At 30.9% G+C, this 24,458-nt stretch overlaps 1 protein-coding gene across 1 annotated transcript in view; it reads right to left on the bottom strand.

Annotated features, from left to right (window-relative positions):
* Nucleotides 1-24,458, bottom strand: part of Rassf (Ras association family member) — an 80,314-nt gene that overhangs the window by 25,597 nt on the left and 30,259 nt on the right. Inside the window, exons 3-6 of the mRNA XM_035354768.2 lie at nucleotides 22,756-22,892; nucleotides 18,790-18,865; nucleotides 6,772-6,921; nucleotides 607-972 (exon numbers count right to left, since the gene is read on the bottom strand). Coding sequence (XP_035210659.1) covers nucleotides 607-972; nucleotides 6,772-6,921; nucleotides 18,790-18,865; nucleotides 22,756-22,892 — 729 coding nt within the window. The remainder of the gene's footprint in view (nucleotides 1-606; nucleotides 973-6,771; nucleotides 6,922-18,789; nucleotides 18,866-22,755; nucleotides 22,893-24,458) is intronic.

Here is a 24,458-nt window from a genome sequence, read left to right as displayed (position 1 = left end):
GGTCAGACTGGCGACAATATTTGCTGCTAATATGAAGCACTTATTTCCTCAAATTTCATTAGAGATATATTTATCATTCAATTCATTCAGCTCTCACTTTGCAGCAACATAAAAATACTTAAAACACCAAGTACAGTTAAAACAATTTAAGGAAAACAGTTTTTACAATTAAAATTACAGTGTGTATGCAAAAACAAGCAATTCATCTAGCAGGCAATAAGGCAGATTTTTTTGATGCGCAAAACTAAAAGTTTCCTTTTGGTCCTACTCGGCAAAAAGACACTGAAAGTGCAGAAAGAATTAATTTGCTATTCTGCTAAGTTTCAAATGTAAACAAATATGGCTGCTATGGTAAAACAAATTATTCCTAGCCACAATTAAACAACTTTAAAGTTTTTGATAATTCTACAAATACAAGGTCTACTACAATACAAGGTCTCCAACCAACAATAAACAGAGGCCTTGATTTACCCATGCCTCTTCTTGAGGCTACCCAGCTAGGCAATATAATTGGAAATGGTATTTGCAATAATAAAAGCATATTAATATTCTTGTAGATATCAAAGATAAAAAAAATTTAAAATGCTTAAATTATGCGAAACTTACCTCTCTATTATAAAAATGTCCATTTATAGAGCAACGTCGTCTTAATTTGGACTTTTGGACACGAGGTCGTCTCCTTAGTTGCACTACATTTCCACAATTATCTTTCAGAGTATTATCATTTATAAGAGTGTGGGTGTTGTCTGACCTTAAATTTCTTAAACCACCAGCAGGTAATGTTTTATAATAGGTAGGCTGTAATGAACTTTCATCAGCACTGTCTTTTTCAATGCTTTGGACATCCAGATCAATTTCAGAGAGTGGCACAGAGTCATTCATAGGAAGAGATAACAAAGAATTCAAGAGATTAGGATCTTTTTCAACAAGTGCAGCTTTTTCATCATCAGTCAAAGACTTTACTGAGTCCCTCTGCAAGAAATTTTTGTTTTTCAATATTATATTTCAATTATTAGAAACTATACATTACAGTATTTAAAGGAATCAAGAAAATATAAGTGAAAATATGAAGTTCAACTATGTTTGATTCATTGACTCAGCCTGAAAAATATAACAACAATTGAAAATTACCTTTGTTTAAAATTTTTTTGAAGTAATATTTTTACTGAGTGCATATTTAAAGAATTAGATACTTGGTAAATAAAAATCTTAGCAATTTACATTAAATAACATGATGTGCAAATGATGCTGCATTGCATACAAAACTAAACTGGGATAAAATAAACTCAAAATTAATAATTTGCAAACTGCTGTATAATTTAAAGATTCATAGTCTATATGAAGAAATGTATCTATTTATTAAGCGTAAGCAAGAGTAAGTACCATTTTGATATATAAAATGCCATAATTTGTTACCGAACAATTTCAGTTGAAGTTTAAAACTTGCATTATATTTATTTATTTATTTTTGACATTTTCTAGGCTACTGCCATCTTTTAGAAGATAAATATAACTATTATGAGGAAGGTGGGATTTATATAATTATTCTGGCTCATTCCTAATCAGCTCACACATACACATTCATTGCTGAATTTATTTGCACTGTATATTCATAGATTTAATCTCTAAAATATTATAAACTGTTTAACTGAGTAATTATTTTGAAAGTACTATCACATTACCTGTCCAACCTTATCAAGAATGACTGGGCAAAGCACCATGTCACTAAAGCAGGCAATTCAGAATACAATGAAAATGCATTTTACCTGATAATTCACTAATGATGGTGCATGCATTGCATCAGTTTGAAAATGGAGCATGGAAACCTTTAATGTTTTATTCAAAAAAATTAAATAGCACTCAGAAAAATTACAGTACTTATGACCGCGAGTTACTGGGAATATATCTTGCAATTAAACATATGTTAGAAGGTCACGATTTCAAAATTTTTACGGATCATAAACCACTAGTTTATGCTTTCAGACAAAAGAGAGAAAATGCATCACCAAGACAAATGCACCAATTACAATACATATCTCAATTTTCTACTACAGTCAAAAGTCGTTAATCCGGACTCGTCGGGACTTCGGCGATTCCGGATTATAGATCATCAGTTTAAATCTCCTAAGATGGCATGCAGAAATTATAAAATTAAAAATACGAAACCGTAATTTATGAAATAAAGAACAATTATGATCTAAAGGGTATCAAAATTTACAACAAAAAAAAAAAAAAAAAGCTTAATATTTATTTGTTTACTTTATTAAACATTTCTTTTAATGTAAGTTGTTTAAGTTACTTCGTTTTATGTGATAATACTTTCTCTTTAATTCTATAAACAGACATAAGTTCTTGTTCAGTTACAAAGTTCCGCTGTTCAAGTCCCGTAATTGCTGTGCCGAGAATACCGACTAACATGTCAATCGAAATTTTTTCGTTTTCACTAACTTCTCTGTCACATTCTTCATGTCTTTATCCATTTTTTGCAGCAATTCCACTTTTTGTTTGATGGACATCGAAACATACTTTCGTTTTGTAGATCCTTTGGGAGCTCCAGCATCAGAAATTCTATTTGACATAATCGAAAGTTCAAGTTTACTTTTATAAAATTGCTCTTACAGTCTGCAAAAAATAATAAGCCGGATCCAATTCGAAGATTAAGAAACAATGCAATCATCAACATTAACTGAAATAGATAATTAGATAACTTTAGCTTATACCGTCTGTTATACATAAAACGTGAACGTAAAAACGTATTCTGCGCTTGCGCACACGCGCATTCGTAAAGGTCTTACGCGCATGCGTAAACGCCTATGCACATGTGTCAATGCGGCGCATGCGCAGAAAGTTTTTAGCTTTGAGGTCCGGATTATGGGTGTCCGAATTAACGACTTTTGACTGTAATATATGCCATATTAGTGGAAGTGTAAACATTGTCGCAGATCAGTTATCAAGAATAGCCGATGTCTCTATTTCACTCATTGATTATGATAAAATTGCTGACAAACAAGTTAATGATAAAGAATTACAAGCTCAAAATAAAATGTTAAATTTCAAAATCTTCCATCTGGTAAAAATCTGTAGTGTGATATGTCTTCTTCTATCATTAGACCATTTATACCCAAGCAGTTTAGAATGGATATATTTCAACAAATCCATGGCCTCGCTCATCCAGGAATCAAGTCGACCATTAAAGAAATGACGTCCAAATTTATTTAGCCAAATATCAAAAAGGATATACAAACGTGGAGTCGTGCCTGTATTGGTTGTAAAAAAAATAAGGTTTCACGTAATACAAAGTCTGAATCAGGAACTTATCAGCAGCCTGATGAACGTTTTACTATAGTTCACATTGACTTAATAAGTCCTTATTCACCATCTGATAATTTTGTGTATTGCATGAATTGCATTGATTGTTATACTGGCTGCATGGAAGCCATTCCTTTACGTGACATAACAGCAGAAACCATTGCCAGAGCATTTTATGAAAATTGATCACTCGTTTTGGAGTTCCTTACCAAGTTATTACGGATTGTGGAGCACAGTTTACTTCTGAACTATTTCAAACCTTGGCAATTATATGTGGAGTCAAAATTCAACACACAACTTCCTATCATCCACAGTGTAACGACAAAATTGAGAGATTTCATCGAACTTTGAAAGCTGCTATCAAATGTCATATTTCCATTAAGTGGTCCGAATCCATTCCAACAATTCTTGTTTATTTTAGGGCAGCCTTAAAATAAGACTCTGGATATTCCATTGCACAAATGGTTTACAAAAAACAATAAAGCTTCCTGAAGAATTTTTTGATAAATCAACAATTTCTACAACACCTCAAACATTTCTGCATAAATTGCAAAAACAAATGGAACTGTTCAAGCCCTCGCAGTACAGCGAAAAATGATTCCTAAAGTTTTTGTCCATAAAGATCTGAATGTGTGTACTCATGTTTTCCTAAGAACTGAATGAGTCAAGAAACCATTAGAACTTAGTTATGAAGGATCCTTCAAAGTACTTAAAAGAATAGAAAAATACTTCTTGTTACAAATCAAAGGTAAGGAAGTAAACATTTTGATTGACATGGCTGAAGCCAGCCTATTGTTTAACATCAGGTGAGCAAAGGCTGGAACCAGAAACTTCTGATACCCAGCCCAAGACTGTTAAAATCTCAGACCAATAATGAATGACCGAGTCTCACGAACTGCACAACTAATAAAATGTCCTTAACGTTTTAGTAACAATGTTGAATATTTTCCCCAACCTCTATTATTGAATATGTTTAATTGTGATTTATTTATTGGATTTAGTATTTTTAATCTAATGTTAGCTTACGGTACATTACTCCACTACCAGAATCTCTTAAATCGTAACACAGTTACTGGAGGGGGAGTAATGTAGTGGAATATAATTTAATGTTTCTATATAATTATTAAGACTTCCTAAGTGGCAACATGATGTAATGTTTTGAATAATTATTAAGATTCAATGTGTGGCAACAACGAATCGATCTAAAAACGTCGTTACTTGTCGTTTTCCTTGATAATCATTCTGCAAGCCTTATCCTTTAAAAGTTTGTTATATTTTTATGTAAAAAATAAGTATCATGTTGCAAACAAGAATGGAAATTGTAAAAATAAATATACTGCTTCTTTTAAAACCAAAACAAGCATTTATTTCACTTATGAAATGCTCTGGCTGATCACTTTCGATTTCGTTTATTCATCAAATCCACAATATAAAAAAATTAAAATTGAGATCCAAAGGACTTTTTTAAATTAATATTAGCATTTTGATTTACATGCTTTTAATCTTATTTATATATACATATGTGTATATTTTTGTGTATTAAATATATACAAGAGAAAATTAATCTAATATAAGATTTGCTTTCCTATTTAGATAGCTTCTGAAGGTGAATTTCAGTTTATATAAATAGTATTTATTCACAGCAAAATAACATAATTATTTAGAAAGAACAGGACACAGAATTCAATTGGGGAGGGGAATTAAGTTATAAAATTGAATCTACATTTTTCATGTTAAACTAACATGTTGAACAAATATTAATTTAGAAGTCAAACACCAAAAAACACCATTATACTTACAAATTTTCATAGGACTAGTTTTGATGGCTTTACCAAACCATCATTCTCAGAAGCCAAAGTGCAAATGAACAAGATAAGATATAGTAAAAAGATGCACTTTGGCATATTTAACATAATTATTTAGAAATAACAGAAGAACAAAGAATTTAATTGTAAAAAAAAATCAAGTTATAAAATTGAATCTACATTTTTTATGTTAAAATAACATGTTGAACAAATATTAATTTAGAAGTTAAACAACAAAAATCAGCATTATATGTGCAAATATTCACAGGACCAGTTTGATGGTTTTACCGAATCATCATTCTCAGCTGCCAAAGTGCAAATGAGCGAGATAAGAGATAGTGGAAAGATGCACTTTGGCAGCTGAGGATGATGGTTCGGTAAAACTGTCGAAATTAGTCCTGTGAAAATTTGCAAATATAATGTTGATTTTTGTTGTTTGACTTCTAAATTGAACCCAGTGAAAACAATAAAACAAAACGGGGGTAATTTTTTTTTTATCATACGTGGTATATCTTGTAATTTTTATGCATGAGTTCAAAAGAAATGAAAATTTGTTCTAATTCCTGCTGAACTTTAATTTCAACTACATGACATAGATCATGTGAAATTTTAGAAATCATATATTTCTTTCTAAATTACAAGATTTAATGTATTGCAAATGGCATCATGTTAAAATACGATTTTGGAAATTGTGTATTCATAATACAGTTGATAAGTTTTTTCTGTGGTGAGGAAAATCAGTCAGAAGGAATCAATATCTTACTTATTTCATATTAGTACTATTATATGTACATTTTATTCATATATATCACTACTAGCTTGCTCATCAATTTAAATATTTTCATTATATGGTCACTCTTAATTTAGTTACATAACCAACACATACAAATTACATGTAAGGCATATAAAAAATTAAAAATAATATACACTCAAGCTTTGAGATTATCAGACAAGCAATTCATTAAAAACTTATGCCAGTCATTCTGGCAGCCTAAATTCGCTAATGGTGGATTAAATACTTCTATGCTAGTTTATCAAGAATTAATTAAAGTTACATAAAATTAAACATTCTCTGTGGGTTATGACATCATGCTCTACTGGAACTAAATCCCACTGGTGACACTTTTTATTTGTTGAGTAAAATACTCAAGTATCAAGAATAGAAAAATAATATATTTATTCAAAGAAAACAAATTTTAATTAATTATGACAAAATAAAATCTACATCTTTAACACAGTGTAACACACTATAATAAAACATAACATTTTTTGTTATTGTTGCAATAATCAATTTCATTACTAAATTATTTCAGTACTTTTCATTTCATTAAAGAAATAATAAAACACCTATTTTCAAATAAACAAATCTGTTATTAGTAAGTTCATATCGATTTAGCACTCTTGTGAGCAAACTGTTGTTAACTTCTTCCATTTTTTTTTCAGGTTTCTTCCAGTATTCTGGAAGAAATACAACCCTGTCTGTATTACTATTAATGCAATGCAAATATTTGGCAGCATATTCCATAACATTAATTATCCTAAAAACAAACTCAAAAAAGCAAAATAACAATATTTTTCAGCAGTCTATCCCTTATTATGCAAACAATAATTTAAAATTATTTGAAACACATTACGATGGAAAATTCTAAAAGCATACATTTCGGGATTCAGATGATGTTGAAATAAATTGGCAACTGTTTCTTCTCCTCACAGGCATTCTATCGTCATGGTCTTCTTTAAGATGAATTACATTGTTAACACCCCAGTATATTCTCAGAGAGCCCTCAAGTATCAGACGGCCATTGCGCTAAAAACATCAAATAATTCTGAGTAAATGTTATTGTTTAAATTCTGCAGCACTTTTCCGTTATTGGGACTAGATTCAGGAATGTATGTATGAATGTAATATATGTGTAAGTGTATACATATATGTATATCACACACATTCATACATACATGCACACATAAATACATACATGAAATTTCTGAATCTGCTGCTGGTAACAGAAAATTACCAACTCTATACATATGCAGAAATAAATTCACTAATAATCACTTGGATCGTGCAAAAAATTAAAGTATATTTATTATAAAATTAAACAAAAGTCAACCTTAGATTAGCAACTGGAAATATGAGATTAAAATCCCTTGAAATTGTCTACTTACAATACAAGTAATGCTTTTCAGTCATAAAGGATCTCAAAATTCTCATTGTTATCCCATTTCCCTCTTCTAATAATTATAAAATTTCTAGATTTCCAATAAGTTTAATTCACCATTTATTTTATGTTTCATTAATAAAATTTGGTGCTCAGTTCTCAAAATCTATATATCAAACTTTGAATCTTAGGGAATTTGGAAGTCTGCCCATGTGATTTAACACATATTAACCAAGATCAGATTTAAAAACATCAAACATCCAAGTATGCAAATATTAATGTCAAAAAAGAAGTGAAAATATTCCATTGTCAATCAGTGTTGATTATTTTAATAATGGTTTCAATAAAATTACAGAGGATGTTCACACATTTTTGTAATGATTTTGCAAAGATTTATATATAAACAAACATTAGAATTTTATTTCCTAATATGTTCAGTCTGAGAGCACTTTTGTTGAACCATCATATTACATCTTGATTTCCCATATAAGTCTTTTCCTTAAAACATCAATGTTAATTTTATTCCACTCCTCTTTCGCAATCTTCCAGAGTCCATCCAATGTTTTGGGATGCTGGTTAGAAAGAGCTTGTTTCAAAAGTCCAAATGCACAGTAATCCATAGGAGATACATCAGGGAACTTGAGTGAGATGCATTTAAAGGGAATAGCTTCAATTCCGGTTTCATTTCTCATTTTTTCAAAAAATAGAGCAGCAGATTTAGAGGTATGGCTTTCGAGCTTTATCCTAGTGGAATTTAACAGAGTGAAGATTATTTGGATAAAGAGATGCAATTTCTTTTTTAATAATAGGGATCAAAACATACTTCTGGTAATAATTCGAATAATTTTAACATTTTTTCTATTTTCCTTATTTTAAGTTTTCTGTTATAAGAAAATCCAGTAATATCCATAAAACCTTTAGACAAACTTTCATTGTTTTCTCTGAACCAATATATTAAGTCTTTTCTCCGCTTGTTTTGGTAGTAAATTGATCTTTTTATATTGCAAGCAGATAAAAACATCCAAGCCTCATCAGTTGTAACTATATATTTCCATTTTTCAACTGCCAAATAATTTTCATACAGCAATCTGCATAGTCTTATGCTGACAAAAATGGTTCGCCATTAGGCGATGAACATCGTGTTTTTTTGTTTTGATTAGTTTTAAATCAGATTTTATAGTTTTGTTCACAGTTCGTATAGAGATATTTAAAGATTTTGCAATAGCTCTTTGGGGGGGGGGCTGGATTTTCCTTTAAAACATTGATGAAATGCGACATTAAATTTAATAAGAGCTGTACATACATACCTTTGTTGGGTTTGCATTTTTTTGCCTTTTTCTCGGTCAGAGTTAAACTTTGACATTCCTTTCCTTTCATACTAATTATGTCACTTATTTTACATGTTGAAATATTAAAACCATGTTTTTCACATCATTTTTTAATAACAGTGCAAAAATATAGCCTTTGATACACTGCTTATTTTTCAGCAACTTTTAAAGAAAAAAATATTTTTAATGCTGCAGACAATAATTAAATCTTATTCCAATTTGACGCCTGTCCTGTTTGTATTTTAAAATTAATATTTAAATTCATGGAGAAAATCAAAATCGTTACAAAAATGTGTGAACATCCTCTGTAAATAAATAACACTTTTTAGCTATTCGAGATGTTTTCCAGATTTAAGGAAACCAGCTATTGATTTTTATACAAATCCTGTTCTTTTGAAAGTTTTTAAGAGTAAATTTAGGATATTTTACTCTTTTCTTTTTCCCAACCACTGCTATAATTGCTGTTGCACTACAGCCTATCACAGGCCAACGCCATCTTAACAAGCTCACTCCAACAGATCTGATTAGTTGCTAAGGTCTGCCCTGATTGATTTTTAGATCTGCCTCCAGTCTGTCCATCTTGTGTGAGGTCTTCCTCTTTTGCTGGCAACCTCTACACTTGCAAAGGTCATCTTTTTAACAGCATTCAAATTTTCATATCTAAAAATATTGCCAAGCTACCTGATACGATAAAATTTGATGACTTGGACAATATTAGGTTATTTGTATTTTCTATATATATCACAGCTAAACAGAATTCTGCATCTATTATTTTCTCTAGGTTATTTTTTGCAGTATTTTTCTTTCAAAGATTAGAAGGTTATAATCGCTCTTCCTTTTTATTTATTGAAGTTGCACACTATGGCAAAATGGAACAGAATATTTTTACCCCACAAAACTATGATTTATATTACTTCAAATTACACAGATAGTTTTTGTAAAACTGTTGCCAAGCTATGACAGAATTTTGTTTAGTTTTGTAATTTAAATTAGTATACTTCCATTTTGTGTCACTATCACTATTTACGTAAAATTTGGGTTCGGATTTGAATCCTGAAGAAGGCATCAAAGTTTGTAAATGTATAATATTATTAGAACATGGGTACTTAATATACTGCTGAGCTGTAAATCATCCTAAGAGATAAGGGATAAGGGAAAAAGAGACAGAAAATCCTAGGATATGTCCTCTGGCATGTTCTCCTAAAAACGGGGCCAGAACTTCCCTTCTCTCACAAGAGAGATGAGAAAATGTTAAGTGCAATTCAGTTGCTCTACGTGGTGTACTAAGGTAATGCTTTCAATGACAAGACAGCAAAATGAGCAATGCGTTTTTCTATTCCCAATGAATCCTTAATTAGCAAAGGGCCTGGCTGCTGAAAAACATAACTGATGTTTTTTATGTAGACAGATAATTCAGGTGTGCAGCGTCTAAATTAAAACTGATATTTATTTACATGGATACTTTTATAATATGACTGATATTTACATTTTCTTAATGTAGATGAAAAATTACAAAATAAGCAACCAGCCCTCTCTCAAAAAAATAAAAATTGTTCACGATCTCAAATAAAGTTTTAGAGTAGCTGCCAGCCAGACTCTTCCTGCTTAGTAAAAAAAAAAAAAAAAAAAAAGAGGAAGAAGAAGATTTGAGAGAGAAAGATATATTATATAAAAAAATTAATATATAAAAAATTAGTTTTTATAGCAGTTGGCTTATTTATAATGTTATTCAAATCAAAGATTAGAAGGAAAAGTTTTAAAGCTACAGATGTGACAGCTTTTCAACCTTCTAAATTCAATGAATAGAAAAGTTTAAAAAACACTTCTTATATGATTTGCCTTGTCTGTATCTAACATTTCTCAACCTCTTAATAGCAAAGTGAAGGAAAAAATAGTAAGTGTTGATTTACTTCAGCATACAGCAAGCAACTTATTCATAAGAAAATGCTTGGTTATTTGTTAAAGTAAAACATGAAGCCGCCGAGGATGTAATCATCTTCATACCAGTTCAGACAGCTCATTATTATAATTCAAAATGGAAGATAGTAACTTAAACAGCGCCCCTCCCAATTTTTTTTTGTTTTGTTTTTTGTCTTAGCAAAATAATATATTAAAATAACTCTTACACTTATAAAAACCCTATAATAATAACAAATTGGAAGCTTTTTCAAACTGTTTTTTGCATGAGAACAAATGTTAGTATAACAATAAGAAATCTGTTTGCAGAATAGTTCAGTAAAATTTCAAGAAATGGACTTGAAAATTTCTCAGAGGATAGCTTTCTCAGATAAGATTATGGAAGACAATAGAATCATTTAATTATGTACAGATAATAAGCAAATGCTGAAATTAGCATGATTAGTGAAAATTATAGCTGGATTTTTAATGAATTTGACTTATAGGAATTATTTATTACTACTTACAGACATATTCGATTGGATCAAACAAAACAAAAATAAATAAACAAATAAAAACACTGCTGGCCATTAAAATTGCCATCAATGGGATATGCAAATGATTAGTATTTCAGCCCATTTAGATGGTACAGGAGGGAGAAATGACATCTGAAGATCTGCATAAAAGAAAAGTTGAGTAGTGGATTTCTGTTTCGGAAAGTGCTTTGTAAGGTCGGAGTTTGCTCAGAATATCATATTATGTCTCGAATAATAAGAAATGCTTATTAGCAAGTGTCGGAATGTGATAGAGGCAGGATTGCTACCTATCGAAAGCGTGGATTATCACTCCGTGATATCACTGTCGCACTGGTCAACATCCAACCAGTGTCATGCGAATATGGAATCAATGGGTTTCTGAGGGTCATATTGAATGGTATGCAGGATCTAAATGCCCACCTAGCAGGTGAAACCTGCCATAAGGCTATGAGAAGACAGGCCAAGCCACAAATCATAACAAAATAAAAAGTTAACATAATGGAAAATAACAAACTTAATAAACATCTGGTAATCCGTTCAGATCATACAATTACACACACATAAAAACTATAAAAAAAACAGTTATTAAAAAGTAAAGCAGATACATACATTCCAAATACTCTCGGTGAAATTAGTACAGTACAAAGTCCGAAATTCGGACTTGTCCGGACTTCGGCGATTCCGGATTTGGGATTTTTCCGGATATTAGATCATCAGTTTAAATCTAGTTAGATTGCATGTAGAAATTATAAAATTAAAAAAATATGAAATCGTGATTTATGAAATAATGAAGTATTTATGATCTAAAGGGTAACAAAATTTACAAAAAAAAAAAAAAAAAAAAGCTTAATATTTATTTATTTACCTTATTAAACATTTCTTTCAGTGTAAGTTGTTTAAGATGCTCCATTTTTTATGCTACTACTTTCTCTTTAATTCTGTAGACAGACACAATCTCTTGTTGAGCTACATTGTCAAAGTCCTGTAACTGCTGTTTCGAGAATTCTGACTGACCTGCCAATCAGAATTTTCTCCTTTTCAGTAACTTCTCTGTTTTCCGGATCTAGAACCGTAATACAGATTTCGCCCTTCATTAACTGATTGATGATTGAGAAGCATTGTCATCACAATGAAAAACCTATTTTATATCATCTTCATTTATTACTGCTGCACCCCATTTCTTTATAAAATCTATTAACTGGAAAATTTCACCTTTGTTTTGCGATATCGGAAAACCTTTAAAATTAGCAGCTATCATCATCAAAGTTAGCTATCCTTCAATATACATATTTGGCTATGCATCATGAGCTTGGCAACTAACGACAAGTTGTTCCGTTAAATTTTATCTTGCTTCAATCGTGCACTGAGACAATTAAGCCTGAATTGTATTACTTTAGATATACTGTTAAAAATTGAATAATAAGTAAAATAAATATATTTATTATACTTATGTCTATTTCTTGCACATGCTTAAGGCTTATCAGAGTTCTGAATAAATAAATTCCCACATATACATAAACCTTATTGAGGGCCGGCACTAGATATCTTACCACATGATGCAGTCTCTGTGGGTCCTAAATTCTGCGATTTGGTGCGGCCATACAAGCCCTGGAGCTGGTTCTGGGTTGATGTGAATAACAAATCAGTTATTCTTAATTTAAATAACCCTAAATGCAATCTTGGGTCTATGAGTGTCATCAACAAAATCTATTTTTAGCATATGAAAAAAAATTTTTTTTTGGTAAATTTTTCCTCGTCAACATTTTTTAGTGCATTTAACTTACATCTGTAATCATCGCCAAGCATAACGGCAACATAAAAGGTTACTATACTGCTTTATTATTCAATTACTAACATAAAAAAATGTTTAGGCAGGCATCGCTACATGAGTCATTACTCAAGTTGTCATGTTTTGATAAACATGCTGTGAAGAAAGGAAAGTATAATAAATAATGATTCACCATGTTGGCTTCAGATCAACGATGTATTTATGTGGAATGTTTTGATTTGAGATGTGTGCCAAAGCAGATATGCAGCAACAAAGCCAAATTACTGATTGTACAAATTTATACTAAAATTATTGTTTCTTCAATAACAAGGTATTTTATTTAGTGTCAAAGTGAAATTAAGAATCGGGACTCTGCAGATGTCTTATTATGCGCTGATGGGGAAATCAAATGCGCATGCAAAAAGCCTATGAGAAAATGTTGTTGGTGATTTTGAGGTCTGGATTTTAGATCATTCCGGATAATAGACATCCGGATTTCAAACTTTGTACTGTATATAGATGTATCGTTTCCATTTCTGTGTTTTTCCTAAGTTTAAAATCTTTATAAGTTTTACTTTCAATTAGTTATTATTATTCAAATCTCCTTTACATTATTAAATTTCATCTTAAATTTATAAGTGACCTCAATTATTTCTGTTTTCAATATGATTTTCTGCTTTATTATATCTCGATACCAATATTCTTCTTATTCTTCTTCACAGTTTGCATAATATCTCTTGCAAATTTTCTAAACAATGCAGCATGCCCAGTATTTGCTCGTATGATGCGTCGATGTTTACAGCCGCGTGGACTATCAACATGAAGACCATTACTTCAGCTTCCCTTGACAATGCAGCATAAAGAGAGATGGCGACTGTGGTGTGCCAGATGACAAAGGTGGGTACAGGAGTGGCACACTGTCATCTTTTCAAATGAGTCCTGGTTCTTTGTGCAGTACTCTGATGCCTGTATATGTGTCTGGAAGCTCCAAGGAGACTGCACATTGTCTACTTGCATTTGATATTAGTGCAGGGGCCCTGCACCTGGTGTAGTGGTTTGGATAGCCATTGAGTGCACAATATGCACATCTCTGCATGGTAATCTAAAAGTAGATTGGTACATTTCTGACATCTTACGTCTAGTGGTTGTGCCTATCTTCGAGGCCTGCCAAACACCATATTCCAACAAGATAATGCAAGACCACATGTTGCACATTGTGTTCTGACCTTCCTCCATACACAGGGTATTTGATTGCTGCCCTGGCTTGCATGGTCTTCAGATCTGTCACCCATTGAAAACATCTGGTCATGGGTTTTGCTGAGATACTGGCCCGCCACCCTTCTCCAGTTAATATGGTTGATGAAGTGTAACATAGACTTGAGGCAGCATGGAATGAGTTGCCCATTTGTGTCATCCAAACCCAATTCGACTCCATGCCTAACCAGGTACGGGCCATTTTAGATGCCAAGGGTGGTGGCTGTTTTTACTAATTTCACACCCTTGTAAAACCCCAAACTACTTACAAACAATAAACACCTTTTTTTTTTTTTTTTTTTGTATTTGCTTTCCTTCATGATATTACAATTTTAATGGCCAGCAGTACAAAACAAAAACATATTAATTTTTGTCTATTAATAAATAATTTATTAAATATATAGATTTTTATCTATTTTTGTCATACAGAAGACAAATGTTTTATAATTTTATTTTTTTCACAATGAGTATAAAACTTTCCGGAATATAAGAACCAGGAGACTGTATTTAAAGTTATATTTTGTTATTTGTCCAAAATTATTATAATTATTAATTTGACATTGCCCAAAGATGAATAGTTTCATCATTTAAAGCACTTCTATAATTGGTAGTATATGATTACAATAAACGATGCTTCATAAATTCATTTTACAATCTGTTTTGGATAAAAGAGTCCTTTATTCTGTTCATACATACAGACATCAACCTCCCCCCCCAAAAAAAACCCTCAAAATGGATATTTTTGATATTCGAAATTTTTCGTGATTACAATACTTCCTTTACTTTGTACAAGGAAGTAGAAAAAGAAAAGAAAAAAAAAAAAAAGAAAAAAAAAAAAAATCTGGAAGGTTTTAATAATCACTCAAATTGGCTCTTTTATAGTTTAAAATGGTTTACCAGTAGACATTACCAATAGACATGGCTCAGGTGGAATAGTGAAACACTTTATAAGATATTAAATAAATATCCATTTAGACTAAGATGGAAATGTATTTAAAAAGTTAAAAAAATATGTAATGCAATTCTGTAAAAATATTTAATGTTGATTTAATGATATATTGAGAATTAAATGGATTTATCTTTAAATTAATCACATTGGGAGGATTAAGAACTGCATCTACTGCTTTTAAATAGTTTAGTTTGTTAATTACTAATAACAGACAGATTAACAAGAAAGAAGAATACCTTATGTTTTCTGAATGGAACACTCAAATGAAAAATGAAATAATAAAATCATGTTTCAAAACTAATAGCCCCCTAGGGCTAATAAAGAAATAAACAAAATAAAAACAAAAATTTTATAATTGAAAAAAAAATCTGAAAGCTTTCAGACTTTATATTACACCCAAAGGGGCATTTTTGCATTTACAGACCCATATACACCTTCTGAGAGCATTTGGGCTAAGAATATTTAAAAACATTATATCTTTAGAATTTCTGATAGACAGTCTCATGCGCTGGTGATAAAAATGTTTTATTCATATAGTGTTGCCACTGCTCACTGTGAAATCATAGAGTTTTTTAATAAAAAAATTCCTTGAAGTAGTTTAACAAAATATGAAATAGATAATAAAACAAATTCGAAATACAGAATTTGTACGGAGGATTATGTTTTGGCCTCCTCGGTGACTGCAGTGATTGGTAGCCAGATGGCGCACCACACAAAGAGTTAGTTGTGTTATAGAACATAAAGGGAGTGGACATGCCAAAATGTCAGGTGCATTACCGTTAATTGATATAATTGTATCTTATCTGCCAGGTGGCAGAAAACTAGTATGATGTATCAATTTACATGCCAGGTGGCAGAATATGTGCATCATGTACATGCCAGGAGGCATAACACTTGTAAATAAATTGTAAATAAATGTGCAGTAAAATATCTTGGTGTCATAGATCAAGGAACACGTATCAACAACCTTCTGATCATTTGGATATGTAAATTTTTTTCTGGTGACCCGACGTGATTTGTGAAGATGAAGAATGGACGAAGAAAAGTAGCGAGTTCATGAAAATTAGTGAATTCATGACAAAAGCTGGGATTTAATGTGAAGGAATTTCAGGTAGGCCCTTTTCCATTTTTCCAGTTTTGAATAGAATTGTTGAATAAAAAATTGTTGATTATTACAATTAAACCATTAAATTAAAATGGAACAGACGAATATCAAAGTAGAAATTCTGAGTACATAAATTTAACATGTACCTAGAAAGTGCAACAATTATTACATGAAAGTAATTATAAAAGATTTAATCTTAAACCTAACCTAAAATGACATCTAAAATCAGCTTTTGCTATTTTCATTAGAAGAATTTTGTGTCCTAGCAAAATAAAAGGTACTTACGTACTATGATGACTACCTTGGCAACATTTGCCAATAAAAATCTTCACTGGCGGTTTTTGGTTTATGTTTATAAATTCTTTTAAAAATAAAAGCCCTAATTATAAAGGAACAAAAAATTGTTTTTAAGTTTTTGTTCCTTTATATATATATATACACACACACATTATAAATAAATGCATATATATATATATATAAATATATATATATATATATATATTTATATATATATATATATATAAACTACATACTAAATGCGAATTAAAAAAATTAAAATTAACTTACCTAAAATTGGTTAAAAGGAAACATTGAAGTTAATGGTGAGGAAAGTGGTGGAAAATAGCTTTCAAAATAGCATCGAAAGTCGTTACTGATTTTTCTGCCAATAAATTCAGCTAAGTAGGTATCCAAATGATGTCCCTCTGTTTCCTCCTCTATAACCTATGTTAGGGTTAACCTGTATAACCTACAAGGGTCGCCAGTTTTGGCGAGATATCTAGGTAGTCATCATAGTACGCAAGTAACAAATAAAAATTATTGTTTCAACAGCAGGAATAGCAGCAATAATTTATGTTTAGCCAGAGCATGAAATTCGCTTTTCCTCTCGCCAAAAGTGAAGAAATGAAAAAATACACAGCTATATAATAATTCTTTCGAGCAATGACAAGAGCAAAAATTCGCACATGGCATTAATTAATGAAGGAATAATATCAATATGCAATTTCTTTTGTTGTTTTGCTATTTCTATTTTGAACAGCTCATTTTTAATGTCTAATTTCATGTTTTGCAAATTAAATTTTTGAAGAGTAGGTTTTCACAAAAATTCAGCCTAAAATTATTTCATGCACTGAACTGAAATCTGAATAAGAAGATTCCAGTTATTCCTTACATTATATATTTTTAAATACTAACTTCAGTTTTGCTGGATTCACACTTATTATCTAGCATAAGTTTTTAAGTTCAGAGAAAACCAAGAAAATTTTCATATCAGTTATAAGAATTGAGTAGTAATTTTAATTACTTATTAATATTAAATTTAGGATCTGTGAAAACAATACAAGACATTTAAATTTCATCATATGTAAATTTTTTTACAATGTGTGCATGCGAACACTTTCCTCGTTCACTAATTTCTTAAAACTCTGTTCCTCTCCCCTCCCCAGAAATTCATTGCTAAATCAGGCATTTTTAAAAATTTTGTAGCAGCATGATATCAAGCCACTATTTTGGCTTAACATTTGGTATAAAACTGGACATCTCAATTTTCAGAAGCAAGCTGACTTTTCAGCGATTACAAAGCTAGCTAGTATTTTTTTATCATTATATATATAATTATTTAAAATAGATAGATCCTTAAATTACAATAAAACACCTCACAATATGTATCTGTGGAAACAGTGATGCAAAAGTATAACAGATAGAGAGCAGAGCCACCTATGAAATTAGATTAACATAACAAGAAAAGTGCCATAGTGAATATAAAAGTGTCACAGTTTCTGCTTTCTGTCCTTGCAAACATTTCAATTGGGCTTAATGTAAGAGCTATTTAATTTAGATTAAAATAACATGCCAGATAATGATTATTGATAAGTCAAACAAAATGAATCAGAGTAATATTTGTTAATTTTGCAGGACTATTTTGATGGTTTAACTGCAGAACCATCTTCCTCAGCTGCCTAGATGCAAATGAACAAAATAAGAATGGCTGGAAAAAAGTTCAGCTGCTAGTGGTATATGTTAGGAAAAAGGAAACACACAAATCCTCTATTGCCCTGCACTGTTGGTCAGAAAATCACACTTTTCTGACCAACAGTGGTTACAAACTTTCAATAATTTTTCTGCAGCCAACAGTGGTTTCACATTAAAAAAATCTTTCTGTTCTAGTTAACGACCCTAATTACAATCCATCTTTACCTTCAGCCTTTAAGGAAATTATGTTTTAGTTTTCTTGTTTCATCAATAGATGGCAGAATTGCTGAACTTCTTTCCAGTCATTCTTATCACCATATTTTATTGCAATATCCATATCTTATCACCATATCTTATTTGCACTTGGGCAGCTGAGGCAGAAGTAAAAGTTAAAGGCTGTAGTTAAACCAACAAAACTAGTCATGCAAAATTTACAAATATTAGGCTCATTCTTCTTGTTTGATTTCTCTAATAAGCTATTTAATTTTTCCTACTAATTGTTAAGTGCACATTTTAATAAAATAGATTAATAAATATTAATACAAATACTACAAATTAGAAGACTTCTGAGTTATTATTAGTTATTCAGAAGAATTTAGAGTTATTGTTCAGGTTTGCTACAATACTGGAATTTTAAAGCTTACTAATACACCAAATTTTAAAAATAACAAAATAATAGAAAATTTTACATAAAAATACTGTTATACACCTCACGACTTTGTATAGTTCCACTTTTGCCTTCAAAATAGCTGTTATAAATTCTCAATTTAGCTTCTAAGTGGGACCTGAAAAAGAAAACTTTTTCAGATATTACAAGTTCAATGCTTTGAAATGGGATTTTAGACATCATTACAAAAAATACATATTTAAGAATACTGTATATACATTTATAATATAAGATAATATACATTTATAATATAGTTCCTGAAATCATACAAATTTCAATATATAATAATTTGGAGTGGTGCCAATAGGTTTCCTACAGTAGTCCATGTAACCAAATATTTCTAGAAAGATGTTCCACAGAGTGCACCAGAGAAAGTAATTTATGACTTGATTCTTAAATGATAAGGATAATTACACATTAAAAGCTACAAAACATTTATGTTTTGTAACAACAACACTCAACAAAATATTTATCCGTCATTTTAATTGGAAGCCTTCGCAGAAATTTTGGCTAGTTTATATCGATTTCCTTCTGTTAAGCATCTTTTCTAACAGTTAGAGATTTGTTTTAATATGCAAACCAATGCTCTCGCTAATTTTCTGCGTAACTTGTCAACCTTTCCATAACGTACCTATGATGGTTTACTTGATCTGGTAAAAGTTACTTAGTAATTTTGCTTTTGCTAAGATCTGTTCATAAATTGTACTTTATAGCATTATACCTTGTTTATTTTTCAGATTCAAAATATTGTATAATAATTTGCCAAAATGAAGCTTTATAATATGACAGCGAAAAATACAAATGTTTTATTTTAAGGTTATTTTTTAAATATAATTTCAATATATTACCATTATTTTAATGAAATTTAATGTTACGATGTTTTAAATAAAATTGTCGAAAAATTCTCAGATCTCCGAAAGTTTCTAGAGAAACTGATCTTAAAATCGTCAAAATGTTGAATAGTCGCCAAATTTAGAACCATTTAATAAAAGAATTCACATCCCCAAAGCTAAAAGTTCTTTATTAGAGAAATGATTTCAAAATGCTTATGTTTCACTTCTTGCTTAAAAACTTGAGTATCCCATAATTTATATTAGAAATAAAACAAAATACAACTCATGAACCCATTAAGATAACCATATATACATCAGTGAATCCTCAAAAATATTCATCCAAAATGCTAACTCACACTCAAAATAGCAGTCGTAAAATTAGACAGAAATTTCAGATGATTAAAATTAAGGACCTTCTGCTGATTTTGGCTAAAATTAAGGACTTTTAAGGACCAAAAATCAATTCAAAAAAATCTAAGGACTTTTTCAGGACTCTTAAGAAATGTACAAACCCTGGTTCCAGTGGTGGCAATAAGTCAGTTTGCACCAATTCAGCAGGAACATCTCCTGAAATGAGCTGGTGTTCAAAATTAAGGGCATTCAGGAACAATCACGAATGCACTTTCATTCTCATTTCTTATTGTAGAGCCAGTGCATCATCTCTGCAAGACAGTTGTGGCTTGCTTGCTTTTCCAAAATTATATGAAATATTACCAACTGAAGATAATTCTGGAGGTTTTACAATGAAGAAATCAAAAACATCACTCTGAAGGGTATAGAAAAATGTTTGGACATAACGAAACAGATACAATCTTACATTTTAGAGAACGAACCACTGCCAAAGAGGGCAAAAATATTTAAAAGAAATCTTCAAAACTGCTTATCTGGTTATTCAGAAATTTATAAACATTTGCAAAGTAAGAGCAAACAGTCTCTAATGACAGATTTTGTAAAACCTAAACCTACTGGAAGTGCAGTGGAAGTTGTTGGATGAAATAAGCTCAGATCTTGAAATAAGACTAGTCAAATGTTCTCAATATAAGATAATAAAACGACAATAATAACTATAATAAGGTGATGAGGAATAAATTTGTGAGCATAACATTATATTTCTTTTTGATTTTGACTTGAAATCATAATCTTTTTAGTTTTTATATGAAGCTGAATTTAAAATTTTTATGAAATGTTTTTATGCACAGTACAAACTCTGGATGTCCATAATCTGAAATGATCTATAATCCGGACCTCAAAGCTGCAAACTTTATGCGCATGCATAAATGTATTACGCATGCGCATAATATGCTTACGCATGTGCGTTTAATGCACACGTCTGCTACGCATGCGCATAAAGAGAAGAGATACTGTTTATAGAAGAGAGATGTTTTAAAAGAATATACATAAATTTATTACATATTAAGTGTTTTTATCGTTAAATTCAGAACTTTTACTGATTTCAATCAACCAGGTGCCTTCTCAAGAATACATGACTTCTCCTCTGACTGCTTCCACGCCAGCGTAACACAAGATTAGCATCTTTTGTTATTTTACATACTCATGAACTCGCATTTTGAACTTTTGCCTCCTGCGATGATGTACTAGAAGTACATCTTTGATTTCTTTTAAAACCAAGCAAATGTTTAAATGGTTATAATTTTCAGGATACTGGTTAGAACTCCTTGTAGTTAATGCCAGCTGTAAAGATAAGATCCAAGATCCATAGAAGAGAGAATTAAAGAGAAAGTATTAGCACAAAAAACGAAGCACCTTAAACAACTTACATTGAAAGAAATGTTTAATAAAGTAAACAAATAAATATTAAGCTTTTTTTTTTTGTAAATTTTATTACCCTTTAGATCATAATTGCTCTTTATTTCATAAATTACGGTTTCATATTCTTAATTTTATAATTTCTGCATGCCATCTTACCAGATTTAAATTGATGATTTATAACCCGGAATCACCAAAGCCCCGATGAGCCCGGATAAAGATTTTGTACTGTACATAGAATTTGTGTTACTTTGTAGCTAACTCTATTGGTTATTTAGGATGTGAACTAATTCTCAAAAGTTTTAAATCTAACAACAATGGTTGGGCCTTCTTATAAAGTCACTATAAGGAAGTTGGCAAAAGTAAGTCTGTGAATCAGATGACCTAATATGCAGGTATCTAGTTTATAAATTCAAAATATATAAGATTGTTCAAGGTAATTCTTGAATGGGTGGGGGGAAACCCTGTTATAAAAACTATCAAATGCGATGTTTCCTAATTTTGGCAAGCTGAAAGCATCATTAGATGTCTATTTTATAAAATTTTTACCAGCAGTGGTGAAATATTAAGTAATTAGGCTGTAATTTGAATAACTACGATTTCTCAGAGAATAATTTTGGGATTGGAGTAATAGATTAACTATTGATTTTTTTATAGTAAAATGGAAAGACAGATTAATTTATGCAATATTTTTTATCTTGTAATTTGAGGAAAATAGTAAAGCAATTAATTTTATAAATTTATTTCATATTTAAAAGATTTATTCCACAAAACAATCATTATCCAAAGATTTTTTTTCACAATACTAGGGACTGCTCTCTGTTAGCTAACATTTGCCAAAGATGGAAAACATGTTTTACATATTCTTGCACCTTCATATGGAAACCTTTTTAAAGTATAAAATTTTTGGAGTATCACAAAGAACCTCTTGGTGACACTGCAGGGTAAAGATATTAAAAAAAAAAAAAAAAAAAAAAAAAAAAAGACTTAACCAGTAAATTACTCTAATCATTGCGACTATCCTATTGTATCAGATATTCTAAAGTATATGAGAAAATCTAAATATCATATTGCATCTTATTTTACATGCAGAATACTTTTTATGTCACCATATTTTATCTAAAATAGCTGCAAATTTTCATTTTATTTAAGTTTTTGCTAGCCAAGAGCCTATTTTACGTTGGATAACCAGGATCCTAGTGTACTTTCATCATTTTCATTTATACAGTTTAATCTTAATAAACTGGCAGACTGACAACATTATGCTTATTTGTTGTTAAAAAAAAAAGTTAAAATAATCAAACAGCTATTTGGAAGGGGGGAAATTATACTTTATGTTAAAGCATTTTTAAATGTATGATTTATTCTGAGTAAAATATTTTATTAGAATGCATGCTTAAAATCATACCTAGGCACAGGAATTCCTTGACGGTTTTCAACTTTTCCAAAACTAGTATGTGCTTCTACTTGTGATCCATGACCAAAAAGAGTAGGGCCAAAAAGGACACTATAACAAGGTATGTGACAGTACGGAACTCCTTTATGCTACAGAAAAAAAAAAAAAAAAAAAAAAAAAAATTGAACTGAATTGAATACCAGATAAACAAAAGATAGCATGCAACACTACTTATATTTGTTAGATGCAATTAAAAAAAGGGGGGAGAGAAAAGAAATGGGGGATGGACATTAGGATATTAAATATGTAAAAAATCTTTATAATTGGAATCTAAAAATCAGTCGTATGGAGCCAACATATCATAAGCAAACTTACGAATGGGGCAGACATTCTGTAACACTTGTTCCTTATCTTTGGAATACAAATTTTTGGATACTGATATTTTAAATTCCTTAAAAAATAGTCCTCAGAATTATGTACTGGGCCATCCAAAAAGTTTTGCATATTTTTTTAGTGATAAATACAAAAAAAAAAAAAAAAAAAAAAAAAAAAAAAAAAAAAAAAACAGTACAAAAACATAAGAAACTGAATTTGACTCCTACCACTAAACACCATTTTATAATATGATATTTTGGCTCATTTCAGACAGCTGTAATATCTCTTTAAAATAGTCATAATGTTCATCTGTAAAGACTTTATCAACGTACTGTTTCACAGTCTTCAAAGAAGTAAACTCCAGGCCATTCAGAGAATTTTGAAGTGACCTGATGCGATAAAAATCTGAAAGGATAAGATGCAGTGAATGCGGCAGGTGACATAAAACATTTCATCAATGCTCAATAAGCCTTTCTCTGACATTCATCGAAAAGTGGAACTCAGCACTGTCATGATGAAACTTGCAGATTTAATTCCTCCTTTTAAACTACATTTAGAAATCGTATTTTTCTGAACTTATTTTCTAAGAGCAATAATTTCCAGTATACAGTTCCTCTGTAGTCTTAGCACACATAAATCATTATTTTTTTGGGGTGCAGATCCCTCTCCATTTTAAAGGTTTTTGGTTTTGGTTTTATTAGATTATGGCAAGGCACTTGAGGGCTATCTGCCTTAAGGGAGAGATGCCTTTGTGGAGGACTTTCTAAGGCAAACTGGCTTGTATACATGTTACACATGGGGAAAACCATGAAAACGCCCATGCAGCCAGCCCGTTCACAGGATCCGAACGTCGGACCGAACTACCAGTGTTCAGCGACGTTACTACTCGGCCGCTGGTGAGCCCTCCATTTTAAAGGAGGCTTTTGGCTTATCCCACAATCTTTTTCTTATAACATAATTGCATAGTATCCACTTCGCACAGGGGCATAGCTAGAGGGGGGGGCAAGGGGGCATCTGTCTCCGGGCGCAGAATCCAAGGGGCGCCAAACTGATGTTACGACATTTTAGAATTAAATGTTTTCCTTCCTTGGCAAGCAGTAGGGGGCGCGAAATCTTCAGTTGTCCCTGGGTGCTGAAAACCCTAGCTACGACTCTGACTTCGCAACTCTGGTAACGAGTCGTTTCACATGCATCAATCATATGGCAAAACTTGAGCAAGCAAATTCTGTTCTGTTAAAGTACAAGGTATCCATATATCATGGCAGAATAACTTTTCTAAATGATCACTGTACTTTATGGAAAATCTGTTCTGTCTGATAGTTCCTGAACTTTATAAAAAA

This window comes from Stegodyphus dumicola, chromosome 8 (assembly GCF_044657685.1).
Source record: "Stegodyphus dumicola isolate Sdum_Otavi_A_Nest chromosome 8, ASM4465768v1".
Classification (NCBI taxonomy): domain Eukaryota; kingdom Metazoa; phylum Arthropoda; class Arachnida; order Araneae; family Eresidae; genus Stegodyphus; species Stegodyphus dumicola.
This window is presented reverse-complemented; position numbering and strand designations above follow the sequence as displayed.